The following is a 23,373-nucleotide window of genomic DNA, read 5'->3' as shown; positions in this document are numbered from 1 at the left end:
TCTGTGTAGCGGGGCAGATTGCGAGTTTAATGTAATATATATACTACATATGTAGTGTTAGGTAGTCTAGATATAACTTATACTTCGGTACCTAAGTACTTGCCGTGTAAAGCTTAATGGCAGATCAATTAGAAAATATACATGAGCAGTTGTTAGCGATACGAACGCAATTAATTAAAAAGGGTAAAGAGCGTTATAAAATATCTGAAAAAAAAGAAAAGGAGGCGATAGATTTATTTACTCAATTTAACCTTATTATTGACGATATTAAGAGTAAAGAATATAAAAGTAGTGACTTAGAAGCCTTGACTATATTGTATAATTCTGTTCAAGAGTTGTTTAATAACATATGTAACTTATGCCTACAAGCCTCTACCAAGGACACAGATAGTTCCAGTTCTCAGCATAAAGTTAAAGAAGCATTGCACACGATGGCGGCATTTTGCCCTAAAACCGCGGTGTCGCTAATGCCAGTAATGGATGGGTCAGAAGTGGTTACTAAGCAGCTCATAGATGGGATCGAGATGTACGAGTCTTTGTTAGACAGTGCAGGTGCTGTTACTTTCGTCGAAAACTTTGTGCTAAGGTATGGTATTCCCCGGGAGATAGCGACGGACCGCGGCAGCGAGTTCATTGCGAGCACCATGACGGAAGTATGTAAATTGTTACAAATTAATCACATAACATCCACTGCCTACCACCACGAGAGCATCGGAGCGCTTGAAAATTCACACAAAACTATGGGTGCGTATCTTAGAATACATACCGAAAATCATACATCCTCATGGAGCACGTGGTTACCATACTGGTGCTTTGCTTACAATTGCAGTGTACACTCAGAAACTAAGTACACACCGCACGAGCTGGTATTTGGTAAGCTGTGTAACATAGGTACCTACAAATCTTACAACCACTGTTGATCCATTGTACAATTACGATAGCTACCCATTAGAGTTGAGGTATCGCTTACAACTAAGTCAGCGAGAAGCTAAAGATAATCTAGATAAAAGTAAGATAATTAGGAAACAATATTATGATAGGCAAATTAACCCTGTGTCTTATTGCGCGGGTGATTTAGTTTTGTTAAGAAATCCTTTAAACGATAAGACACAAAGTGTATATCTAGGTCCATATACTGTTATAAGCGATCTGGGCACAAATGTAAAGATAAAAATAAATAATAAGGATGAAATTGTTCACAAAAACCGAACAAAATTGTTTAAAACCTAAATTAGATTTCCATGTATTGCTCGTAAATGCATAAGTATAATTGTATTAACTATAAGGCTTAGTCATAAGATTAACTTACCTGTTTGTTTACATTGTGTCACGAGCATTCATTGCCAAACTGATGACTTGACTTGTGTGTTTAATTACTTATTTGTATTAGTTATATACTTAGGTAATAATTAGTAGTACCTAGGATATGAATTTTATTTCCAAACAAAAAAAAAGTATTATGTAAATTCTTTTTTTTTCTATTAATTGGGGAGATGTAGTGTGGAGTATGTTCCCCTCTCACTGTTCGTTACGTTACTATATAAGCATGTACCCAACGTAATTAGGCAGTCTTATAATAAACCTCGTACAAACAATAACTTGTGTTTCGCTTACACATCTCCCACATCACACTAGTACTTTCTGATTATACTGTCCCTTCTCCATAATCACAATGCAGTTGCCTTTGTCTGCCTTTGAAACCACCAAATCACTGTCTTGCACTTTCTGTTGTATAGATCTCAGCAGCAAAACATTAGAATCAACACACGCACTCTGTGCTGGACTAGTACTCTTGATAACATTAGCCACCATGGTCTTTGTATCTACATCACCACGGCCCCGCACTATTGCAACCTCAGAATCCACTGCCAAATTTTCTAATGTTCTCTGAGTAATTTTTGTCTGGAAATTATACTTCAAACCTTTATCTAAAAGCCCAATTTCATTTTCTGAGAACTCCACATTAGTTAAATTCTTGACTCGAGGATGGAAAACATGGTGAGTTGATACTTGCACATCCCTTCTCCTTAAAAATGAACCAGAACTCGACTCTGTTAACCTATGCAATTTGTTAAGCTGGGTAGTATACATCTGGTGTGCAAGTTCAGAAGCAAAGTATCTCGCCTTCTGGTCCAGAATGTCGAATTCTAGATTATGCAACGACACTCCATTCTAAAGACATTCCTGTGGCCTTTAAGAGTTAAATAACACTTTGCACTCAAAGCTTTGCAATGGCAAAGATAAGACCGAGAATGGGATAAAGTCTGGAGTTTATAAGCTTACCTGTGACGATTGCAATAACGTGTATGTGGGGCAAACAGGCCGTAATTTCACTACTAGGTATAAAGAGCATGTTGCGTCATATAGACATAACCATCCAGAGAAGTCCAATTTTGCAAAGCACTTATTAGATACAGGTCACACTTTATTTCAGAATCATTCTTTTGATATTTTACATGTTTGCGAAAAGGGATTGCGCTTGGGTGTTCTGGAATAACTGGAAATAATTAGGTACAACAATAGGGGCATGATTCTTAACGAACAATTGAATGTTGCGTCATCGCCGTTATTACGAACTTTTCCATCTCACTCACAAGGACTCGGAAAGGACTGCACTCGGAGTCACAGCGTTCGGACGTCTACAACTACACACGCAATTCGACATTTATTTGAGATAAATAAATAGGCGAATAACGCGGCCCGGCATCCGCCGGAGGGGACAGCCAAACCACTAGAGCCATCGTCGTTGGTGTGCCCTCGCCGCATCTCCCGATCCCGGTCCCGCTAAAACGGACGCCCCGGGGGAGGGAATGTGGGGACTGGCTAAGCCGGCGGCGACGAGCGTCGCGCGAACCCGAGAAGCCGCCCTCACATGGAGGGTGAGAAGAAGAAACGTGCGGGTAGATCGCGATCTCGGTCTCGCGGTCTACCCACATCATCAAGATCGACATCGCGGAGGCGGGGAGCCTCACCGCTGCCACCGGTGGACGTGGAGGGTAGTTGGGGATCAGGGTTTTTCCCACTACCCCCCGGATTCGACCCCGGCTCACTAGAGGGCAGCGAAGATCTAGACCTCGCCGAATTGCCGCTTGGACCTAGTTCGGGAGGCAGAGGCTCAACCCCACTACCTAAATGTGTTACAAACCTGATACATCTGTTTTATAATGTTAATACATTTTATAATGTAAAAAACAATGTAATGTTTAAGGTTTAAAAGCAATAAAGATTTTTTTTTTAATTCACTGACGGCGACGCCCCCGCCTCCCGCGCCGCTACCCCCGCCCTGGAGGGGCCTGAGGACACAGAAACAACAGATACAGCGGACCAGCTTTTGCCGGAACCCACGACGCGGGCGACGCGGCCCTTCTCGCCCGTCTCGCCCGCCGGCCCTCCCGAGTCCCCAATGGACCCACTACAATCTGACACGATTGTGGTGGCCCATATGATGGGGACTGAACTGGCATCGGCGGGCCTGAAGGCGTGAAGGCCGCCTACATACGCATCTCCTCACACCTGATGGGGATGCACACCGAGCTGCATCCCGAGGACCTACCATTCTTAGAGTTCTTGAGGGCCAACCCGGCCGTACTGAGGCCGCCGAAGAGACCCGTCGAGAGCCCTGCGCAGGGGCAAGAGCAAAAGAGATGCTGCAACAAGCCGACGCCACCGAGGAACCCAAGACTGCGCCGCCGATCCAGGTCCACAGGAGGCGACGCACCACGGCCATCACCCGCACAGAACCAATACCAGCCTCTCCCAACGATCGCCCCCTGGAAGGCCCCGTCTCCCACTTCAATCCTAGCGAGATGCGGCCTGAAGGGGGTGGTCCAGAGGAGGCTAGAAGTCTTCCCGCTACAAACGCAACAGAAGCAGGGCCCCCCGCAAGAGGAGCCCCAACCACAACGACCCACGGCAACTGAGGCCCCAGCCTCGCAGACGACGCCCCCCTTACCCAAGGAGCCACAACAGAAGCAGGGCCCCCCGCAAGAGGAGCCCCAACCACAGCGATCCACTTCTAAAAGGCAGCAGAGGCAGGGCCCAAGCCACCGGAGCCCCTACCAGAACCTCAGCCGCAACCATGCCCCCCAGCGGAAGGGCCAGCCACCAAGCCGTGCCCCCCCGCAAAGGACCCCCCATCTCAGAAGCCCATCTCTGCGGAGCTGCAACTACCAGCAGCCGGACCCATCCAAGAGCCCCACACCAACCTGGGGCCCCCGCCACAAGCAGACCCGCAGACCTCCTACGCTTCCAAAGCCGCCGCGGCAGACTCAGCCAAGGCGACAAAGAAGCAGAAGAAGGCGCAGCAGCAACCCCAACCACCACAACAGCCGCGCAAAGAAAAGTACCCGCACATCGAGGCGGCGGTGTTGCCGCAGTGGTACAAAGTCTGTGAAGAAATCGCCAAGGAATTGGGCAGACCAGCGAACTCCAAAAATAAGGGGAGAGGAGAGACAGATGCGTCTACAACCACTTAGAAAAACTGGAGCACGCAGGGGTGCCACTTGAGTGGCACGTCTACCAGTTGGATAAGGAGAAGCGCATGAAAGTGGCACTGCGCGGAATCCCATCCGACACCCCAACCGAAGAGATCAAGAAGGCGTGCGAGGGGCTTGGCTACCCGGTCGAGTACGTCAAGCAAATCAACGCGAGAGGGGGGAAACCGGGCTGTATATATTTCATACAGCTCGCCGGACCCCCCCCGAGACTTCACAGACTTCTACCGGGTGACTGAGCTCCTCTACATGAACTCGGTGAAGATAGCAGCATGGAGGGGCAAAAGCGGGCCTGCACAGTGTCACAGATGCCAGGGGTTCCGTCATCACTCTAAAGGCTGCCACAGACCGCAGAAGTGCGTCCGCTGTGCAGCCCCCCACCCTGCAGCTGAATGCCCAAGGCCCAAGGACCAACCATGCACTTGCGCCAACTGCGCGGGCCCCCATCCCGCGAACTACAGAAGATGCCCGGTTTTCCTGAGGGAATTCAGACTCTGGAGAGCAGGCACAAAATCCCGCTCAGCACCCAAGAAGCCGGGACCGGAGACGAGGGCCAGCGTTCCCAAGACCAACGTGGAGGAGTCAGCGCCTGCGTCCCTAATGGCGGCGGCAAACGCTCCCACGCAGCGGGGCGGCCGGAACCAGCCAGCAGCCACAGTCCCCAACAACAAAAAGAAGAACAAGAAGAAGCAGAAGAAGCCAGCGGAAGCTCCTCCTCCTTCCAAAAAAGAGGCACCAGCCGGAACACCAGCCCCACCGGCTGATGGCCAAGACCTGGCAGCTATGATAGCTGCCTTGCTCCAAGCTGCTGCAGCCCAGGGACCACAAGGATCACATTACCCTCAGCTAGCATTCAACCGTAAGCTGAGGGTAGTTTACTGGAACGCGCAATCGCTGACCAGCAAGATAGCTCTGCTCCGCAACTTCCTCCGCGAGCAGAACGTGGACATCCTGCTGGTCAGCGAGACATACCTGAAGACCGACCTCAAGATGGGAGGCTACATCGTGTACCAGCGGAACGAGACAAACCAGTTGGGACACCAGTTCCGCGGTCTAGCCGTGATGGTCCGCAGAACCATCGTCCACCAGCCCGTCGACTTCGTCCCCCGTGACTCCTTCATGGCGCTCGGCGTCGACATCCGGGTGGCAGATGGAGACCTCCGGCTGTACGCGGTCTACCGACCACCTATGACTCCAACAGCACACCTAAAGGCAGAGCTGCGTGCCTTGTTCCAGAACCCTACGCCGACCATCCTGGCAGGGGACTGGAACGCCAAACACGTGGCCTGGAACGCCTCCAGAAATGACCAACCTGGACGGGTCATCTACAGCGCAGCAGTGGACTACAATTTCGATACATCAGGACCAGAAGAGCCCACACACTTCGCCGATGCTCGCTCGTCCTGCGACATCATCGACTTTGTAGTCCACAAGGACGTGACAGCAGCCATGGCCCAGGAGGTTCTCCCCGACCTCCCATCAGACCATCGGCCGATACTGCTCACCCTGGACACGTCACCAAGCTCCACCCCGAAGAGGAAGGCGAGGCGGAAGACGGACTGGGAGGCCTTCTCGACAGCCCTAGTGAACCCTCTCACTGGGCCCGTCTCAACGGCCGAGGAGGTAGAAGCAGCAACGACAGCCATCACCGAAAGCATCCAGAAGGCGCTCGAATCGTCATCGCGCACCATCCCTGCAGGAGAGAGGTGCAAACCCCTACCTGCAGCGATCAGACATACCTCTTGCGACAGAAGCGCCAACTGCGACGGAGGTGGCAACACACACGCGGGCAGCGATGAAAACCGAGCTCAACCGACTCGTGGAGCGAGCCAAGGAGGAGCTCCGGAATCACGCTGCCCAGGAGTGGGAAGCCCACATAGCCAGCATCGACGGCACGCTGCCCTCAATCTCTCTGCAGGCAGCTTGGGCAAACCACGGACCCAGTAAGACCGCTGATCGACGAGGGAGGGGCCCCTCGCTACAAAGCAGAAGAACGAGCGGAACTGTTCGCAGACAGCCTGGAGCGACAGTTCCAGCCGTTCCCCTCTCGCAACGAGGACCACACGAGGGAAGTGGAGACACGCTTGGAGAGGTACTTCCAGCAGCAGCCGAACGAGGAAGAAGAAAGGGTCTTCTTCTCGCCCGGCCAAGTTAAGAAGATTCTGAACAAAGTCAACCCCAAGAAGGCCCCGGGCGCCGACTCGATCCCAAACGAGGCACTCCGTCACCTGCCGCAGCACACCATCGCGGCGGTGACGCGCCTGTTTAATGGGATCACGCGCTCGGGACACTTCCCAAGCGCCTGGAAACTTGGTCGGGTCATCATGATCCCCAAACCAGGGAAGGACAGGAGGAGACCAGACAGCTACAGACCCATCACGCTGCTGAGTACCCTCTCCAAAGTGTTCGAGAGACTGCTCCTGAACAGGCTCCAACCCCACATCGAGCCCAGACCGGAGCAGTTCGGGTTCCGCACCGAGCACTCGACGACACTTCAACTGACGCGTGTACTCTCATACATGGCAGAGCGGATGAATCAGAAGGAGCACGTAGTAGCAGTATTCCTCGACATGGAGAAGGCCTTCGACAGAGTCTGGCACGAGGGCCTGCTCGACAAACTGTCGACATCTTCGGTCCCAAGTCGAGTGATGCGCGTACTGCGCTCCTTCCTGACCCAGCGACGCTTCCACGTGGCAGTGGAAGATGCTATCTCCACGGAGCGCCCGATCCTCGCGGGAGTTCCCCAAGGGAGCTGCCTGTCCCCAGCATGCTACGCCTGGTTCACCGATGACATCCCGGTAGTCGGCGACGTCAAGCTGGGACTGTTCGCGGACGACGCAGCGTACTACGCAGCGTCCATCACACCCGCACACGCAGCGATCAAGATTCAGCGACAGCTTGACGTCCTACCCGAGTGGCTGACCAATTGGAGGCTCTCGGTGAACGTAGGCAAGACACAGGCGCTCCTGACAGGAGCGAAGGAGCATCCGCCGCCACTCAAACTCTTCGGGGAGGAGATCCAATGGCAGCATACGGCGAAGTACCTGGGGGTCACAATCGACAGGGGCCTCACCATGAAGCACCACGTGGACGAGGTGGTACGGCGAGCGAAGACCGCTCGCGCTAAACTCCGTCCAGTTCTCAGCAGCAGCCTACCGTTCCGCACAAAGCTGGGGATCTACAAGGCTTACGTACGGTCCAGACTGACCTACGCGTCTCCCGCCTGGTACGCCAGGACGGCAGAGTCCAACAGGCGGAGACTCAGGGCACAGGAGACGCAAAGCCTTAGAATCATCGTCAGAGCCCCACGCTACGTGCGGAACGCGACCATATTCAGAGACCTGAAACTTCAGAGACTGGACGAGTTCGTGGGACAGCTTGCGCGCAAGATGTTCGCCAACGCCGACTCGTCGCGACACCAGCTGCTGAGAGGGATAGCCCCTCTCCATGCCCGCCCCCCAGACGCCCGCCGTGCACGAGCCCAACCACGTGAGCTCGTGCCACCAACACCAGACCCATGAACCACAAAGCCGCAGATTGGCCAACATGACCTCAAAGCCATGATGGCCAACAAGAAGAAGATGGAAAAGAAGATAGAGAAAATCCAGGCAACTTAAAAGCCGAAAAACAGACCGGGCTGTCGTTACAGCCCGCGACAGAAGCCGCCAAAAAGGGCCCCGCCCTGACATGGCCTCCCCACGCCCCCCCAAGGGGAGTGTGAGATGATCCTGCGTGACAGGTCATTCCGTTGCCGGGCGTAAGACCGTCAACAACTCCTGAGGATGCCTCGTAGAGAGGCGAAACACGTGTCGAGGATTATTCTTTTGGTGGTGGTTTGTTATATTTATTTGCGTATTTATTTTGTGGAGGGTGGGAATATTAATTGCATGTAAAAATACGCAAGTAAGTATAACGGGTTAGCACTGATTGACTAGCACGTTATCTTTTCGCGGATTAGCAAAGTAATATTTTGGTTTTAATTATTAAAAAAATGTTTTTATATAGAAATATACACAGAAAATTAAACCCTGACAACTTAGTAAAAAAATAGACATTAATAAAGTGCATTCACAAAGTTTTCAGTATAATACTGTAATATATGAGTATAATTATGTAAGAGGGTAGAACCAATTCTCGGCGACAGATTAATGTATACCTACATATCATCGCTCTCTTTCAATAAATGGTTGTTACCAAGTGGACGTGTCTTGTGCTTTCTCTCCCTTCTAGAAGTTCCTGGATAGCCAGTGCACCTTAAGATACTTCAGTGGCGACGAAATCGAACTGTAAACGCGTGTGAAACGTTATTTTTAGTGGACGAGAGTGAATATCGCAGTGACAATGTCGGTCGGTAAAATTGGTGCTTTCGATGTCCATAAGGATAATTGGGACTTATATGTGGAGCGCTTGGGACAATTTTTTTTGGCTAACGACGTTAAGCCGGCAGTGCAAGTAGCTACTTTAATCACCGTCATGGGTAGTGATGCGTACGAACTCATGGCAAATTTATGTGCACCGGACAAACCATCAACAAAAAAATACGATGACCTCGTGGCACTTATGAAGAAGCACCTACAGCCAACACGGAGTACCATGGCCGAACGATTTAAATTTCGTCAGAGGATACAAAGAAGTGACGAAACCATTGCGGAATATACTGCGGAGTTAAAAAAGTTAACAAAAGATTGTGATTTTCAAGAAGCCAGTTTAAAAGATAATTTACGAGACCAATTCGTGTGTGGCATCCGTAATGATAGCATTCGGCAAAAGTTATTTACGGAAGATAACCTAACATTTGAAAGAGCATTTAAAATGGCGGTGGCGATGGAAGCTGCGGAAAGTCATGCGGCGCTGGTACAGGACCGGTCTATAACAGAGGAGGGAGTATCATCGTCCAAGATGGCAACGGCAGTGCATCAGCTGGCCGCGGTGAAGCGGGACAAGCGGCAGTCTGCGGGGGCGGCCAGTACAGAGCGTTATGGACCGCGCGGTCCAAAGGTCACGCAGTGCCACAGTACAAAGGGAGCGGGCGCGGGCAAGCGACGAGCCGTTAGGAACAATGCGGACTGGAAGGGTGGACAAACGCAACAATGTTCAGCGTGCGGAGGGCAACATGGGCAGAGCTCGTGTAAATTTAAGGCCTACGTTTGTAGAGTATGTAACAAAGAAGGGCATCTTAAGAAAATGTGTCCAAATTTGAGGAAAAACGTCGCATTTCATGCGATGTTAGAAGAGCGGGCAGTCTACGAGTATTCAGACAGTGACAGTAACGGCAGTGAAGAGGTAAATAACTTTTCTATAGATGCTAAAAAGTTGAAAAAGTATGGGCCTTACATGGTGCAATTACGAGTGAATAATGTAAATTTAGCTATGGAAGTAGATACGGGCAGTCCGATATCTTGTATTAGCTATGATTGTTATAAGCAATTATTTCCTGAGTGTCCGTTAAAAGCTAGCGATTTGAATTTGAGTTATTATACCGACCTTATTGTCAAACCCGTAGGTAAAATATTACCTTCGGTACAATATAATAAAAAATGTAAAGAGCTAGATTTGTATGTCATGGTTAACGGGAAAACGAGTTTACTCGGCAGACAGTGGATAAAAGAATTAGGGATTCTGCCGGACTTAGTAAAATCTGTAAATTGTAATAATGTCAGTACAAAACATATTTTTGACATAAACGATTTCAGTTCCAGATATTGTGAAGTGTTTGAAGACGGCTTGGGAAGGTTTACCGGCGGAACGGTGGGGTTCCGGCTGCGAGAGGGCGCGGCGCCCGTGTTCCTGCGCGCGCGACCGCTGGCGTACGCGCTGCGCGAGCCGGTTGAGCGCGCGCTCGATCAGCTGGTGGCGGACGGTGTGATCACTCCGGTAAACTCGTCCGACTGGGCTACGCCTATTGTTCCGGTGATGAAAAAAGATGGAACGATTCGGGTATGTGCTGACTTTAAATTAACTCTCAACAAATGTTTAGAGGTGGATCGTTTCCCGCTGCCACGAGTTGATGACTTACTTGCCAAATTACATGGAGGGAATCGATTTACAAAATTAGATTTATCGCAAGCATACGCACAATTTGAATTAGACGAGTCCAAAAGGTTTACAGTCATAAACACTCATAAAGGCTTGTTCATGTACAATCGACTTATATACGGCTTAGCGTCGAGCCCCGGTATTTTTCAGAGGAAATTAGAACAGCTGTTCGGAGATTTACCGCGTGTAGGTATTTTTTTAGACGATCTGATAATAACCGGGGAAGATGATGAAATGCATTTAAAAACGTTACACGAGGTGTTCAGGAGGCTCAAAACTTACGGTCTGTGGCTGTTGATGATGAAAACTGCAGATTCTTGCTATTAACATTTATTTCTTGGAAAGTTACATGCTGAACTACTTCTATTTTAATTTTTAGGGATGCGCGCGCGCGCTCGTCTTGGTGGTTGTATAGGCTCTGGCGCGGGGCCGTCCCCCGCGGCCTTCTTTCCCCTCTGTCGCCTTACGCGGTAGGACCGGTCCTGGACATCCTCCCCGCCCTTGGAAGGACTTGCAGCTTCTTCCAAGACATCAGACTCCTCCGTTGTGGTTGGCAAAGGGCAGACTTTGTTGACGCCTCGCCGTTCAACGCCTCGGTAAGTCAGAAAGTCAGCGACTCTGGCCACTCCGTCATCGCCGGGGTAAAGTTGCTGAACTCGGCCGAGTCTCCATTTAAGTGGTGGTAAATTGGGTTCTTTGAAGACCACCAGATCCCCTTTTTTAAGGTTTATCTGCCGGGAACGCCATTTTGTTCTTTGTTGCAGTTCGGCCAGATATTCTTTTCTCCATCTCTCCCAGAAGTTGCATCGGAGCTGTTCGACCAACTGGTACCTTGTGCGAATCTTCATGTTTTCAGGCTTCTGCGGGCTTGGTAGTGACGTCAGCGGCCGCCCGATGAGGAAGTGCCCTGGGGTCAAAGGAGAAAGGTCGTTTGGGTCAGGTGATAAAGGAGTTAGGGGTCGGGAGTTAAGGATCGCTTCAATTTGAGTGAAAAGCGTGCTTAACCCCTCGTATGTAAGACTAACATTCCCTGCTATACGTTTAAGATGAAATTTGGCACTCTTTACGCCAGCCTCCCAGAGGCCGCCAAAAGTTGGAGAGTATGGGGGATTGAAAACAAACTTTATGCCCTTATTAGTCGCAAAGTCAGTTATGCTACTTAGGTTTGACTGCAACACTCTGCCTAACTCATTGTTTGCTCCGACGTAATTTTTGCCATTATCACAGCAAATGTAATCAGGTTTACCTCTTCTAGCGATAAATCTCTTAAGGCAAGAAATGAAAGCTTGGGTTGTGAGATCACTGACCGTCTCAAGGTGCACAGCTTTAGTAGAGAAACAAATAAAGATGCACAGATAGCATTTTGTGGCTTCCTGAAATATTTCTGGACAATTTGTCTTAAATTTGTGTATAGGAAGACCAGCAGAGTTAAGGACCTCGGTAACCGACTTTAGGATGTGAGCTAGTTCGCCCACCGTCGCGGCACCTGTCAAGAGGTCGTCGACGTAAAAGTCGTTTTTTATTACCTTAGACACGACAGGATCAGAACATTCCATTGCTAACTGAACCAGGCACCGAGTGCTTAAGTAAGGTGCACATGCAGTACCGTATGTCACTGTGTTCAGCTGCAGAGTTTTAAGAGGCATGTTATCCTGCTCTCTCCATAAAATAAGCTGGAGATGTCTTTGTGACTCATCTATCATGATTTGTCTATACATTTTTTGAATGTCTCCAGACAACACGTACTTATGCTGGCGGTAGCGAATGAGTATGTTAAACAACTCATCCTGGACTACGGGGCCAACGTGCTGAATGCTATTAAGTGACTTGTTTGAGGATGATTTCGCTGACGAGTCAAAAACAACGCGCAAGCGCGTAGTTTCGCTGCGTTCGCGAATCACAGCATGATGGGGCATAAAGTACCCGAATTGAGGCCTGCTAATCTCAGTTAAGTGACCTAGCTCCTCGTATTCACGAATAAATTTGCAATACTCATTTTTAAAGTGAGGATCTTTATTAAGTTTTTTCTCAAGACTGTAGAAGCGCTTTTCAGCCATGCTGTAAGAGTCACCAAGAGCTACCTCTGGAGTCTCTTTAAAGGGCATGAAAACTGAAAACCTACCATCATCAAGGCGCTTCGTAGTTGCAGTAAAGTAGCGTTCACAGAACTCGTCATCAGCTGACAAAGTTGGTTTTGTGGTTGGAACTTCTTCAAGGCTCCAAAACTTTGCCAGTTGATCACTGATTTCTTTGGTGAAGTTACAATATTCTTGACGCTTTGGTTGCAGATCGGAAATATAACGACGACCTGCCACCATCCAACCTAACCTGGTTTCGACAAGCAGCGGCTTTTCTGGGCCTAGCTCTATTTTGTTGTAACACAAGAAATCATAGAACAACTCTGCACCTATTAGTATATCAATTTTGGAAGGGCGGAAGAAGTTAGGATCCGCCAGTTGAATGTTATCAGGTAAGTTAAGTTCTGATACATTTATTGGGGAATTAGGGAGTGTCCCTGTGATGTCAGGAACCACTAGACATTTAAGACGTGTACCGAAATCATTTACACATGATTGTATCGTCACTTCGCAACTATCATATATTGGAGTTTGCTGTTTCATTAAGCCGAATACCCCATATAACCATTCCAGTCGCAGAATCACAAAGTGGTAACTAAATGTCAGATGTGTCGTAACAGTGTCCACACAATGTGTCTAGAATTGTTTCGAAACAAAGTGTCGTCGCCGTGTCTACACTTTTCCGTAACAAGGTGTCGACACATTTGTGTGCACTTTGCGTGCGGTTTGCGACTAAATCTGACAGCAAATTTGTGACAGCAAATGTCAATATAAAATACCTCTTGAAAACCAAGGTTTGTCAAACTACTATTAGTGTCTCGTGTGCTCGTAATTCTAGTAAGTCATCATGGGCAATGCAAATGATAATAATCGACCGAAACCATATAAACACCCAACACCCGTCAACCTTTTACAGAAAAGTTTTTAAAGAAATTCAATAAGCTACTTAGGTCAGGCAACGAATGCTCCAAAAGTTGTAGAGGGAAATGCTCGGAACACAATTTTTGACTCCGTAACTCGGTTTGACAAGTTAGGAGGTGAACATATCAAAAGTCCCCGGCCGTAGCCCTTGAGCGGGGGGGGGGGGGGGGGGGAGAGGGAGCTTTAAAGGTCCCATTTTCCCGTTTTTCGATTATATCTCGGAAACTATGCATCTCAGCGACATGGCCACTTATACAAAATGAAAGTTAATTTAATTTGTTACAAGTTTATTCAGTCAATTTTTTGAATATGCTGAATAGTTTTTGAGATATCCGCTCTTGAAAGTTTATTTAGGGCTCTCAATTTTATCTTGATATATCTATATCAGTGAAGGTGCTAGGCCGTGTTTGGTATCGTTTTCGTATAAATCTGGGGTGCTGAATCCATTTAAGATATCACATTGACACCATTCCACAAAATAAAAATAAATCTTTTTAGGGTTCCGTACCTCAAAAGGAAAAAACGGAACCCTTATAGGATCACTCGTGCGTCTGTATGTATGTCCGTCTGAATACACAAAATAGTTCTTTACCTATAGATGACAGGAAAACCTATTAGAAATGTGCAGTCAAGCGCGAGTCGGACTTAATGTACGGAACCCTTAATACACGAGTCCGACTCGCACTTGGCCGGTTTTTTTGAAACTCCTCTTGACGCTTAACCGCTGAACCGATTTCGTTGAAATTTGGTATAGAAATAGTTTGCGTCCCGGAACAGGACATAGGATAGATCTTATAACCAAAATCATCTTTTGAAGGTGTGAAAAGTGGCGTGGAAATTTGTACGGGAAATCAATAACCGCTGAACCGATTTATATGAAATTTGGGATGGTCTACATCTTTGATTTAGTTAAAAATGATGAAAAAACATGACTTCAAACCTAAACTTAAACAGTATTAACTTCAAGAAGTCAATTCTGAATTCCCCCCTACACCTCATTTCACACCTTTAAAGGATGATTTTTGAGATAACTTATTATATCCTGTCTCGGGACTCAAAATATATGTGTACCAAATTTAAATTAAAACTGTTCAGCAGTTTAAGCGTGAAGAGGAGTTTAAAAGAAAGTATTTTAATAAGTTTATATGTTTTTACTTCGGAATGGTGTCAATGTGATACCTTAACTAAATTTGGTACTGCGAAATTATACGAAAACGATACCAAACATGGCCCCGTAGCTTTACTGTTGTAGAAGTCAAAATAAAACTGAGAGCCCTAAATTCTTATTACTTGGCCAAACTTGTGTAGAAGGAAAAGGTAAAATAAAAGTTTTCGGCAGGAATATAAGACACAAATATATTTTTTTTTTTGCGTTACTATTTCATTCATCAAATATAAACATACCTTGATTATACTATTCTAGTGAGATCCTCATAGATAAACAAAAACATTTACTTAAAAAATTACAAGGTCGAAATGTCACGGAACTTGTGAGAGTAATATGTGAAAATATAAACTTTTATGACAAAAAAAATCTGGACACAATTTAAGAATCACCCAATTGCGTCGAGGAATCATCTGTATTTTTGCTTGTTTCATTACCTCCTCGCTTCTTTTTTGTCCTTTGTATTCTGTAGCAATTTGTTAGATCTGAAAATAAAGATAACTTGCGTCGTCACGGATGTCGATTTATAGGTTTTAGGGAGTGCAGAATTCGAAAACGATGATCATTTTATAATCCAAGATGGCGGCTACGTATTTTGTCATAAAAGTGGAATCCAAAATAGTCATCATTTTCGAAATCTGCGCCCCCTAAAACCTATAAAACGATATCCATGACGACTTTTATGACATAGTGCATTGCCGCCATTTTTAAATTGAAAATGTTATCATTTTCGAAATCTGCGCCCCCCAAAACCTATAAAACGACACCCATGACGACTTTTATGACATAGTGCATGGCCGCCATTTTGGATTCCAAAATGGTCATCATTTTCGAAAGCGGGGCCCCCTAAAACCTATAAAACGACATACATGACGACTTTTATGACATAGTGCATGGCCGCCATCTTGGAATCCAAAATGGTCATCATTTTCGAAATCTGCGCCCCCTAAAACCTATAAAACGACACCCATGACGACTTTTATGACATAGTGCATGGCCGCCATTTTGGAATCCAAAATGGTTATCATTTTCTAAATCTGCGCCCCCCAAAACCTATAAAACGACACCCATGACGACTTTTATGACATAGTGCATGGCCGCCATTTTGGATTCCAAAATGGTCATCATTTTCTAAATCGGGGCCCCCTAAAACCTATAAAACGACATCCATGACGACTTTTATGACATAGTGCATGGCCGCCATCTTGGAATCCAAAATGGTTATCATTTTCGAAATCTGCGCCCCTAAAACCTATAAAACGACACCCATGACGACTTTTATGGCATAGTGCATGGCCGCCATTTTGGATTCCAAAATGGTCATCATTTTCAAAATTGAGGCCCCCTAAAACGTATAAAACGACATCCATGACGACTTTTATGACACAGTGCATGGCCGCCATTTCGGATTCCAAAATGGTCATTATTTTCGAAATCGGCACTCCCTAAAACCTATATATCGACACCCATCTCGACTTTTATGACAAAGTGTTTTGCTACCATCTGCATGCAAGACATTTCTATTATTTTTACGTACAAAAATGGCCCCCTGTCAACTTTCAATCGAGATTTAATCGATAATTTATTCAGATTAATTCAATTTCAATCTATGTTAGGTCGACTAAACTAATCGCGATTAAAATTTGAGAATTAACTTTTTTTATTCCATTAATTAGTCGAATAAACAGTTAATCGATTAATGCCCATCTCTGACCACGGCATTTTTACACTTTGAGAATATCTGAAAACAAATCAACACAAGGAGCCATTTTGCAAATCCAGTAACATACCAGTAACTTTGTTATTACTTTTGACAGCGCGTGTCATGTGTCAACACAGAGTCGACACAACGTCGAAACATTGCAACTACTTTGTGACTGCAATATTTCTCAGCCTTAAACCATATTTATACATCATAATTAACAAGTTTCGTAGTATGTAAAGCGTTATTTCTGTTATTTAAGTATAGTATACGCATCGAAGTACTAAAAATGCTTCAAATAATATAGTTATGAACACAGGCACTGAGAAGTAAACAATTTCATTTCCGGCTAAACTAAAACAATGTGGTGGCGCGTTGATTATATTACACTTAGTTTATCAAATCACTCGAGCAGTTTAATTCCCCATAATAATTTAAGTCCTATTGTAATATAAATGCAAACAATATATAATTACGTCTTGTAATCCGTTTTAGAGATGGCGTATTAATGTCACTTATTTTTATTTAAGTATTTTTCCATCTGACAGTTTCCATTTGACAGGAACAAAATGAACGAATGAACGAATGATTTTGGCATAAAGTAGTCGCAAACCCGAAACAATGTGTGCACACGGCGACCACACTTTATGTCACTTTGTGTCATGTGTCGACCCTTCCCCATTTCTGGTAACTGTGTCGACACGGCGACGACTCTGCGACTGGAATTGTGACCGAAACAGACGGTGTCGACACAAGATGTGTCAACACCGCGTCGTAACGGCGACTGGAAATGGTTGTATGGGACACATGATGTATTTGTACCATTACTAACGTATCCGAGTTTTTCTTTCAGGTCTGTCGTGATGAAGCATGGTTGACTACCCCCGTCGAGGAACGCACGTGCAAGGTAAGTACTATTATTTTTAGGATTTATGACTTTGATTATGGCGGTGCCAAGGACAACTTCACCCGAAGAACAGGCCGGCAGGGACACAGGTGCGTAGCTACAATGATTTACGGTAGTACTTGCTTCAGGCTTGTAACTATCTACATGCAATAATGTATTATGTTTGCTTTTACAGATCTTACATGTACCCAAAATCCGACATTCATTTGTTGCGTGACCCCTGCGTAGACAATTGGAGCAAAGTTTTAATTTAGAAACTTCATCGCATCTTTTTTCAGGTGACAGCTGCTTAAAGGAAGGACAATCTATAATCCGATGCTGCTGATTACAGAATGGACACGAAAATGTCGGTTTGGCGCTAGCAGAGGCAACAAAACTTTTTAATGTTTTATTATGAGGGTATTCCTTGTTTTTATTAGGTTCAGGTTTCTGATTATTTTTAAAGAAATTAGGTTTACTATCACGTTTGTCGCTTCTGCTGATCGCCATGGTCTCAAGAATATCAGCACGGTTACGCAAAAACTGCATAAAATCGGATAAGGTCGGTAAGTCCTTGAACGTATTTTTATATTCCTCCCATTTAGTGAAGGTAGTTGCATCTAATTTAGTAGACACTAAGTATATGATGAGAACATCCCATTTGTCCGTGGGCTGCTCTAGAGTATCAAGCGCTCTTAAGTTTTTTGACACATAGTCTATCATGAACCGTATTGCTTTGTGAGACTCACTTGAGATGCCTTCTATTTCAAATAACGCTTTTAAGTGGTTATTGATAAGAACCTTTTTGTTATCATATCGTTCACGTACTAAATCCCACGCAACAGTATAATTTTTTGAGCTAAACTCTAATGATTTGATTATTAAAGCCGCACCTCCCTCCAATGATGACCTCAAGTAATGGAATTTATTTATGTCCGATATGGAATCATTGGAGTGAATTAACGACTCAAAAGTGTCTCTAAATTCAAGCCACTTCAAATAATTTCCGTCATAGGTAGGTAGTTTTATAGTGGGTAGTTTGATATTTGAGTTATGATGATGATGACTACACGTATTTGAACATGAGGAGCGAGCAGAGTGAAGGCTCCCTTCCTTTTCTTCATGAACTTTAAGACGCGTGTCCAGTATATGCTGAGCTAAAGATAAAGTGCTATAAAAAACGCTTTCAAAATTATCCACCTCACTATCATCTTCCTCAGACAAAAACATTTCAATTTGAGACTGAACTTCATTAAACTCAAACAACAAGTTTTCAATTCGTTCTAAACGAAATTTCAATTCTTTAAGTTTTAAGTCACTTATTTCCTCTTGTTTACATGCATTCAAGACAGAAACATAATCTTTAAATCGTGTCAAACGACCCTTAATAGTGCCCCGTAATTTAGTTAACTCTTTCAATTTCTTTCCATCAGGATCAACGCTAGAAGTTTCAACCATTTTTAAAGCTAAAAACGTAACGCAATCAATGAGTTAAGTAAAGTAAAATGTGCATCAAACCAGTTAAAAATGAAGTAGCAGTTGCGCGCCGTGTAAACACGGTGAGACACAGTGCCGTGCGAGGTGCGCTCTGATAACGCGAGCGATTCGACACTAGGGCTTCCAAATACCGGACTTCTTTCAATACCGGTATTAATACCGAAACTGTCTTTATCAATACCGGGATCCCGGGATCCCGGTATTGACTATAAATAGCTTAAAAAATTTGAGTTTTTTTTTTAAAGGCTCATTTTTACACCAGATATGTATGTCCTTAGCTTAGGATATTAAACAATAATCGCCATCTGCAATAATTATGTCAACCCTCCCTGATTGTGATGATAACCAACCCTGTTGACTTCACAAGTCACATTTTTAGTTGAACCTAATAATCAGCCAATAAATATTCTTTGGCACCAAAAATTCGTATGCCATTACAATTAATGTCTTTCTGCTTTTTGATAAAATTTTAAGAACTAATTATATTTAATTATTATAAAATTATAGAAAAAAAAACACTTTTTTCGTATCTAGTTTGCAGTGAAGAATCTTACAATTACATGTACGAAATCTAAATATTTGGGTTCGTCTTTGACGTCTCGAGAAACGTGTCCAGGGTTTTCATTTTAAACTAATTAACACAAAAGTTATGGCCAGAAAACCAGTTTAAAGCCTAAAATTGTTCAACTTTGATGCCAAATATCTCGAAGGCAATGAACTTTGAAGTAAATATACGATACTAAACTGCAAAACGTAATTCAAGACCAAAAAAAGTAAGACAATGTTGCCACTGTAATAATTTGTTTGTAAAAAAGTAAATTCCTTTTGATAAATAATGACTCTAAGATAATTTATTTATTAGTAATTTTACTCGTGCGAGTTAAAAAAGTACTTTCATATACTTATTTTTGCATTAATACAAGACGCGCTAGTAAAAAGTTGCAACATTTTCTTACTTTTGTTGGTCTTGAATTACGTTTTGCAGTATATATTGCTTCAAGCTGTTGTTGTTAATATAATAAGCTACAAAAAACATTAGAAAACTAAGGGATTCAGATCGAAGGTCATTCGCGTGGGGTGGCCCCTTAATATATCCAGAACATCAGAATTCATCACCAAATATTTATCTAACGCATATGCACAGATCTTGTTTCAATTAAATGATCTTCTTTAATTAAATTGGCAAGTTATCTTTTGATACAGCCGAATTTGACCATTTTAATAGATTTTAAACGTTATAATAGGCACATTTTCCTTGTTTTTGGAAATACCGGGATCCCGGTATTTCATTAAAAAATACCGGTATTTAAAAATCTGTTTAAACAGACGGGATCCCGGTATTTCGGGATCCCGGGATCCCGGTATTGGAAGCCCTATTCGACACGCTGAGACACGGTGCCGCGCCGTGCGATTCACAGTGCACGATGACAATGCAGGTAGCAACGGCCACTTGCCGGTTACGTAAGCGGTCCGCCTGGAATGTTCGGCGAAAATAATTAGCAAAATGGTTTTATTATAATTATGTTTACGATTGATTTTACTTTTAAGCGAAGAAATAAAGTATCGAGCAACTTATAGGGACATAAAGATAGTTTGCTTCTAGAAATAAAGTTATTTTAAGATAATTAAATAAATTACGAGTTTGAGAAGCCTTATTGCAAATAAAGAACTATAAATTATATTTTTAATGTCACGAAAACGCTGCGCTTTTATTTATAATGTATATATTTACGTGCAAATTAAGCGTTTAGCTATGAAATTTAGGTATTTAAGCATTTATTTACCACCGTAGCATTAAGCAGTGCTTGATTTAAGTAAACACTTTTATAAAGGGCTAGCAAAGCGGAAATATTGCAATTGCTTAAAAATATTAAGAGCTAAACCACGTAAAAATATGTAAGCACCGTGGTGTACATGCACAAAGAATATTAGTGTTACACACTCGTGATCAAACTCGCCGATCACACAAACTTGAAGAGGGAATATTTAGGAAATAAATGAAAGGATTGGGCTACTCATCTGTAATAACGCTGACTCGCCGCGATGTAGGTACCACTCTTCACTTATGTCGCATAATATCCAGCCCAGCTCGTCGATGCGTCGTATGGCGAAGTTCAAATTATGTCCGTTAAATAACGGGTTTTAGTTTAACATGTAGTGTCCTTCTTCATTTCTTATGTGTCGTAGTCACGGTCGCCACTTTTGTTGATGATGAAAACTGCAGATTCTTGCTATTAACATTTATTTCTTGGAAAGTTACATGCTGAACTACTTCTATTTTAATTTTTAGGGATGCGCGCGCGCGCTCGTCTTGGTGGTTGTATAGGCTCTGGCGCGGGGCCGTCCCCCGCGGCCTTCTTTCCCCTCTGTCGCCTTACGCGGTAGGACCGGTCCTGGACAGTGGCCTATTTTATAAAGCTACAAGCTACAATTTACAAGCGGAAGTCTCGTTCTAACACATAGGATTAGAAAGAGACTTCCGCTTGTAAATTGTAACTTGTAGCTTTATAAAATAGGCCACTGAAGGTTAGGAAAGATAAGTGTACTTTCTTTTCCAAGTCGGTGACGTACTTAGGTTTCGTTATCAGTAAACAAGGTGTACACACGTGTCCCGAGAAAATAGAAGCAATAAAAAAAGTTCCCGAACCAAGCAATATTACGGAGTTACGTTCGTTTATAGGCTTAGTAATGTATTATGCGAAATTTGTCCGAAATATTAGTACAATACTCACACCGGTTTACAAGTTACTAAAGAAGGGGGTTACTTTTCAGTGGAACCAGGAGTGTAGTGAGGCGTTTAGGAGAATAAATGAAATATTAATGTCTAGTGAAGTCCTGGCTCATTATTCCCTCGAGCTGCCGGTGGTTCTCACATGTGACGCTAGTAGTTTGGGGGTAGGCGCGGTGGTGTCCCACATTACGCCGGACGGCGAGCGGCCGGTAGCGTACGCGTCACGAACACTCAATGCAGCAGAGAATGGCTATTCGCAAATTGAACGTGAAGCATTAAGTATAATATTTGGGGTGAGAAAATTCCACCAATATTTATACGGTAGAGAATTAACATTACGGACCGATCACAAGCCTCTGGTATCTATTTTTGGCGAAAAGAAAGGAATACCAGTAATGGCAGCTAGTAGACTTCAACGATGAGCGGTATTGCTAGCCGGATATAATTTTAATATTGAATATGTGCGTAGTGAGAATAACGCGGCAGACGCCCTGTCCCGTTTACCGGTAAAAAGATCGGTCGGTTTAACGAAAGAAGTTACGTATTTGAATTTTGTTCAAGATTTTTTACCCATAGATAAAAAAATGGTTCAGGTTAGCACAGAAAAAGATCCTATATTAAGGCAAATAGTTAGTTACTTACAGGCCGGGTGGCCATCATCGGTATACGATAGGGAAGTCGAACCTTACTTTTTACGACGAAACGAATTGTATATGGATAGGGGCTGCATGGTTTGGGGCTGCCGGTTAGTAATCCCACAAGTGTTGCGGGAAAAAATATTACGGGAGCTGCATGTGGGACACATGGGTATTGTAAAAATGAAGAGTATGGCGCGCAGCGTGATGTGGTGGCCGGGCATCGACGCGGACGTGGAGCGCACCTGCAGGAGCTGCGGCACGTGCGCGGCGGAGAGCTCGGCGCCGCCGCGCGCGCCGCCGCAGCCCTGGCGGTACTTGACGGATGTCTGGACCAGATTACATATCGATTTCTTGGGACCCATACAGGGTAGGACTTTTTTGATTCTTATCGATTCTACTTCTAAATGGTTAGAGGCAAGGACCGGAAAACCCCTCTTTACGCTTAATCCTATCAATTCGGTAACCCAATCGATTCGGTTACCTTATCATTCGGTAACCCTATCATACTGTTACCTGATTGTAATGGTAACCTTATTGAAACGGTAACCCTAACCTTTAACCGAGTTAATCTCAAAACCCCATCGCGATAGGGTTTTTGTTAAGGGTTTTTAACAGGTTTTCATTCAGTTATGGTAACCTTTATTATCGGTTGCTTACTGGTTTGCTACATTAAAGTAGTTTTAGTGATGTGCCGTCAGAAGTCAGAACTAAAAAAAATACTAAAAAAATTGTTTATTTTATTTACTTTATTTATATTTTGTAGATTTTATTTATTTTATTTATTTTATTTATTTTATTTATTTTATTTATTTTATTTATTTTATTTATTTTATTTATTTTATTTATTTTATTTATTTTATTTATTTTATTTATTTTATTTATTTTATTTATTTTATTTATTTTATTTATTTTATTTATTTTATTTATTTTATTTATTTTATTTATTTTATTTATTTTATTTATTTTATTTATTTTATTTATTTTATTTATTTTATTTATTTTATTTATTTTATTTATTTTATTTATTTTATTTATTTTATTTATTTTATTTATTTTATTTATTTTATTTATTTTATTTATTTTATTTATTTTATTTATTTTATTTATTTTATTTATTTTATTTATTTTATTTATTTTATTTATTTTATTTATTTTATTTATTTTATTTATTTTATTTATTTTATTTATTTTATTTATTTTATTTATTTTATTTATTTTATTTATTT

At 43.7% G+C, this 23,373-nt stretch overlaps 1 protein-coding gene and 1 long non-coding RNA gene across 2 annotated transcripts in view; one reads left to right on the top strand and one right to left on the bottom strand.

Moving 5' to 3' along the window:
- Positions 1-23,373, bottom strand: part of LOC134796542 (uncharacterized) — a 341,845-nt gene that overhangs the window by 40,919 nt on the left and 277,553 nt on the right. The window lies entirely within an intron of this gene.
- On the top strand, positions 8,807-10,856 carry LOC134798130 (uncharacterized). The gene is made up of 3 exons (XM_063770471.1): positions 8,807-9,814; positions 10,193-10,430; positions 10,680-10,856. The coding sequence occupies exons 1-3, from the start codon at positions 8,835-8,837 to the stop codon at positions 10,854-10,856; spliced, it is 1,395 nt and encodes a 464-aa protein (XP_063626541.1). The 5' UTR covers positions 8,807-8,834.

This window comes from Cydia splendana, chromosome 1 (assembly GCF_910591565.1).
Source record: "Cydia splendana chromosome 1, ilCydSple1.2, whole genome shotgun sequence".
Lineage (NCBI taxonomy): Eukaryota > Metazoa > Arthropoda > Insecta > Lepidoptera > Tortricidae > Cydia > Cydia splendana.
This window is presented reverse-complemented; position numbering and strand designations above follow the sequence as displayed.

Excerpts from the sequence above, each read along its gene's own strand:
- LOC134798130 (XM_063770471.1), top strand. The coding sequence starts at position 8,835 with ATGTCGGTCGGTAAAATTGGTGCTTTCGATGTCCATAAGGATAATTGG. Across the intron at positions 9,815-10,192 it reads GATGCTAAAAAGTTGAAAAA|ATATTGTGAAGTGTTTGAAG; the intron begins GTATGGGCCTTA and ends TTTCAGTTCCAG. Across the intron at positions 10,431-10,679 it reads AAAAAGATGGAACGATTCGG|AGGAAATTAGAACAGCTGTT; the intron begins GTATGTGCTGAC and ends GGTATTTTTCAG.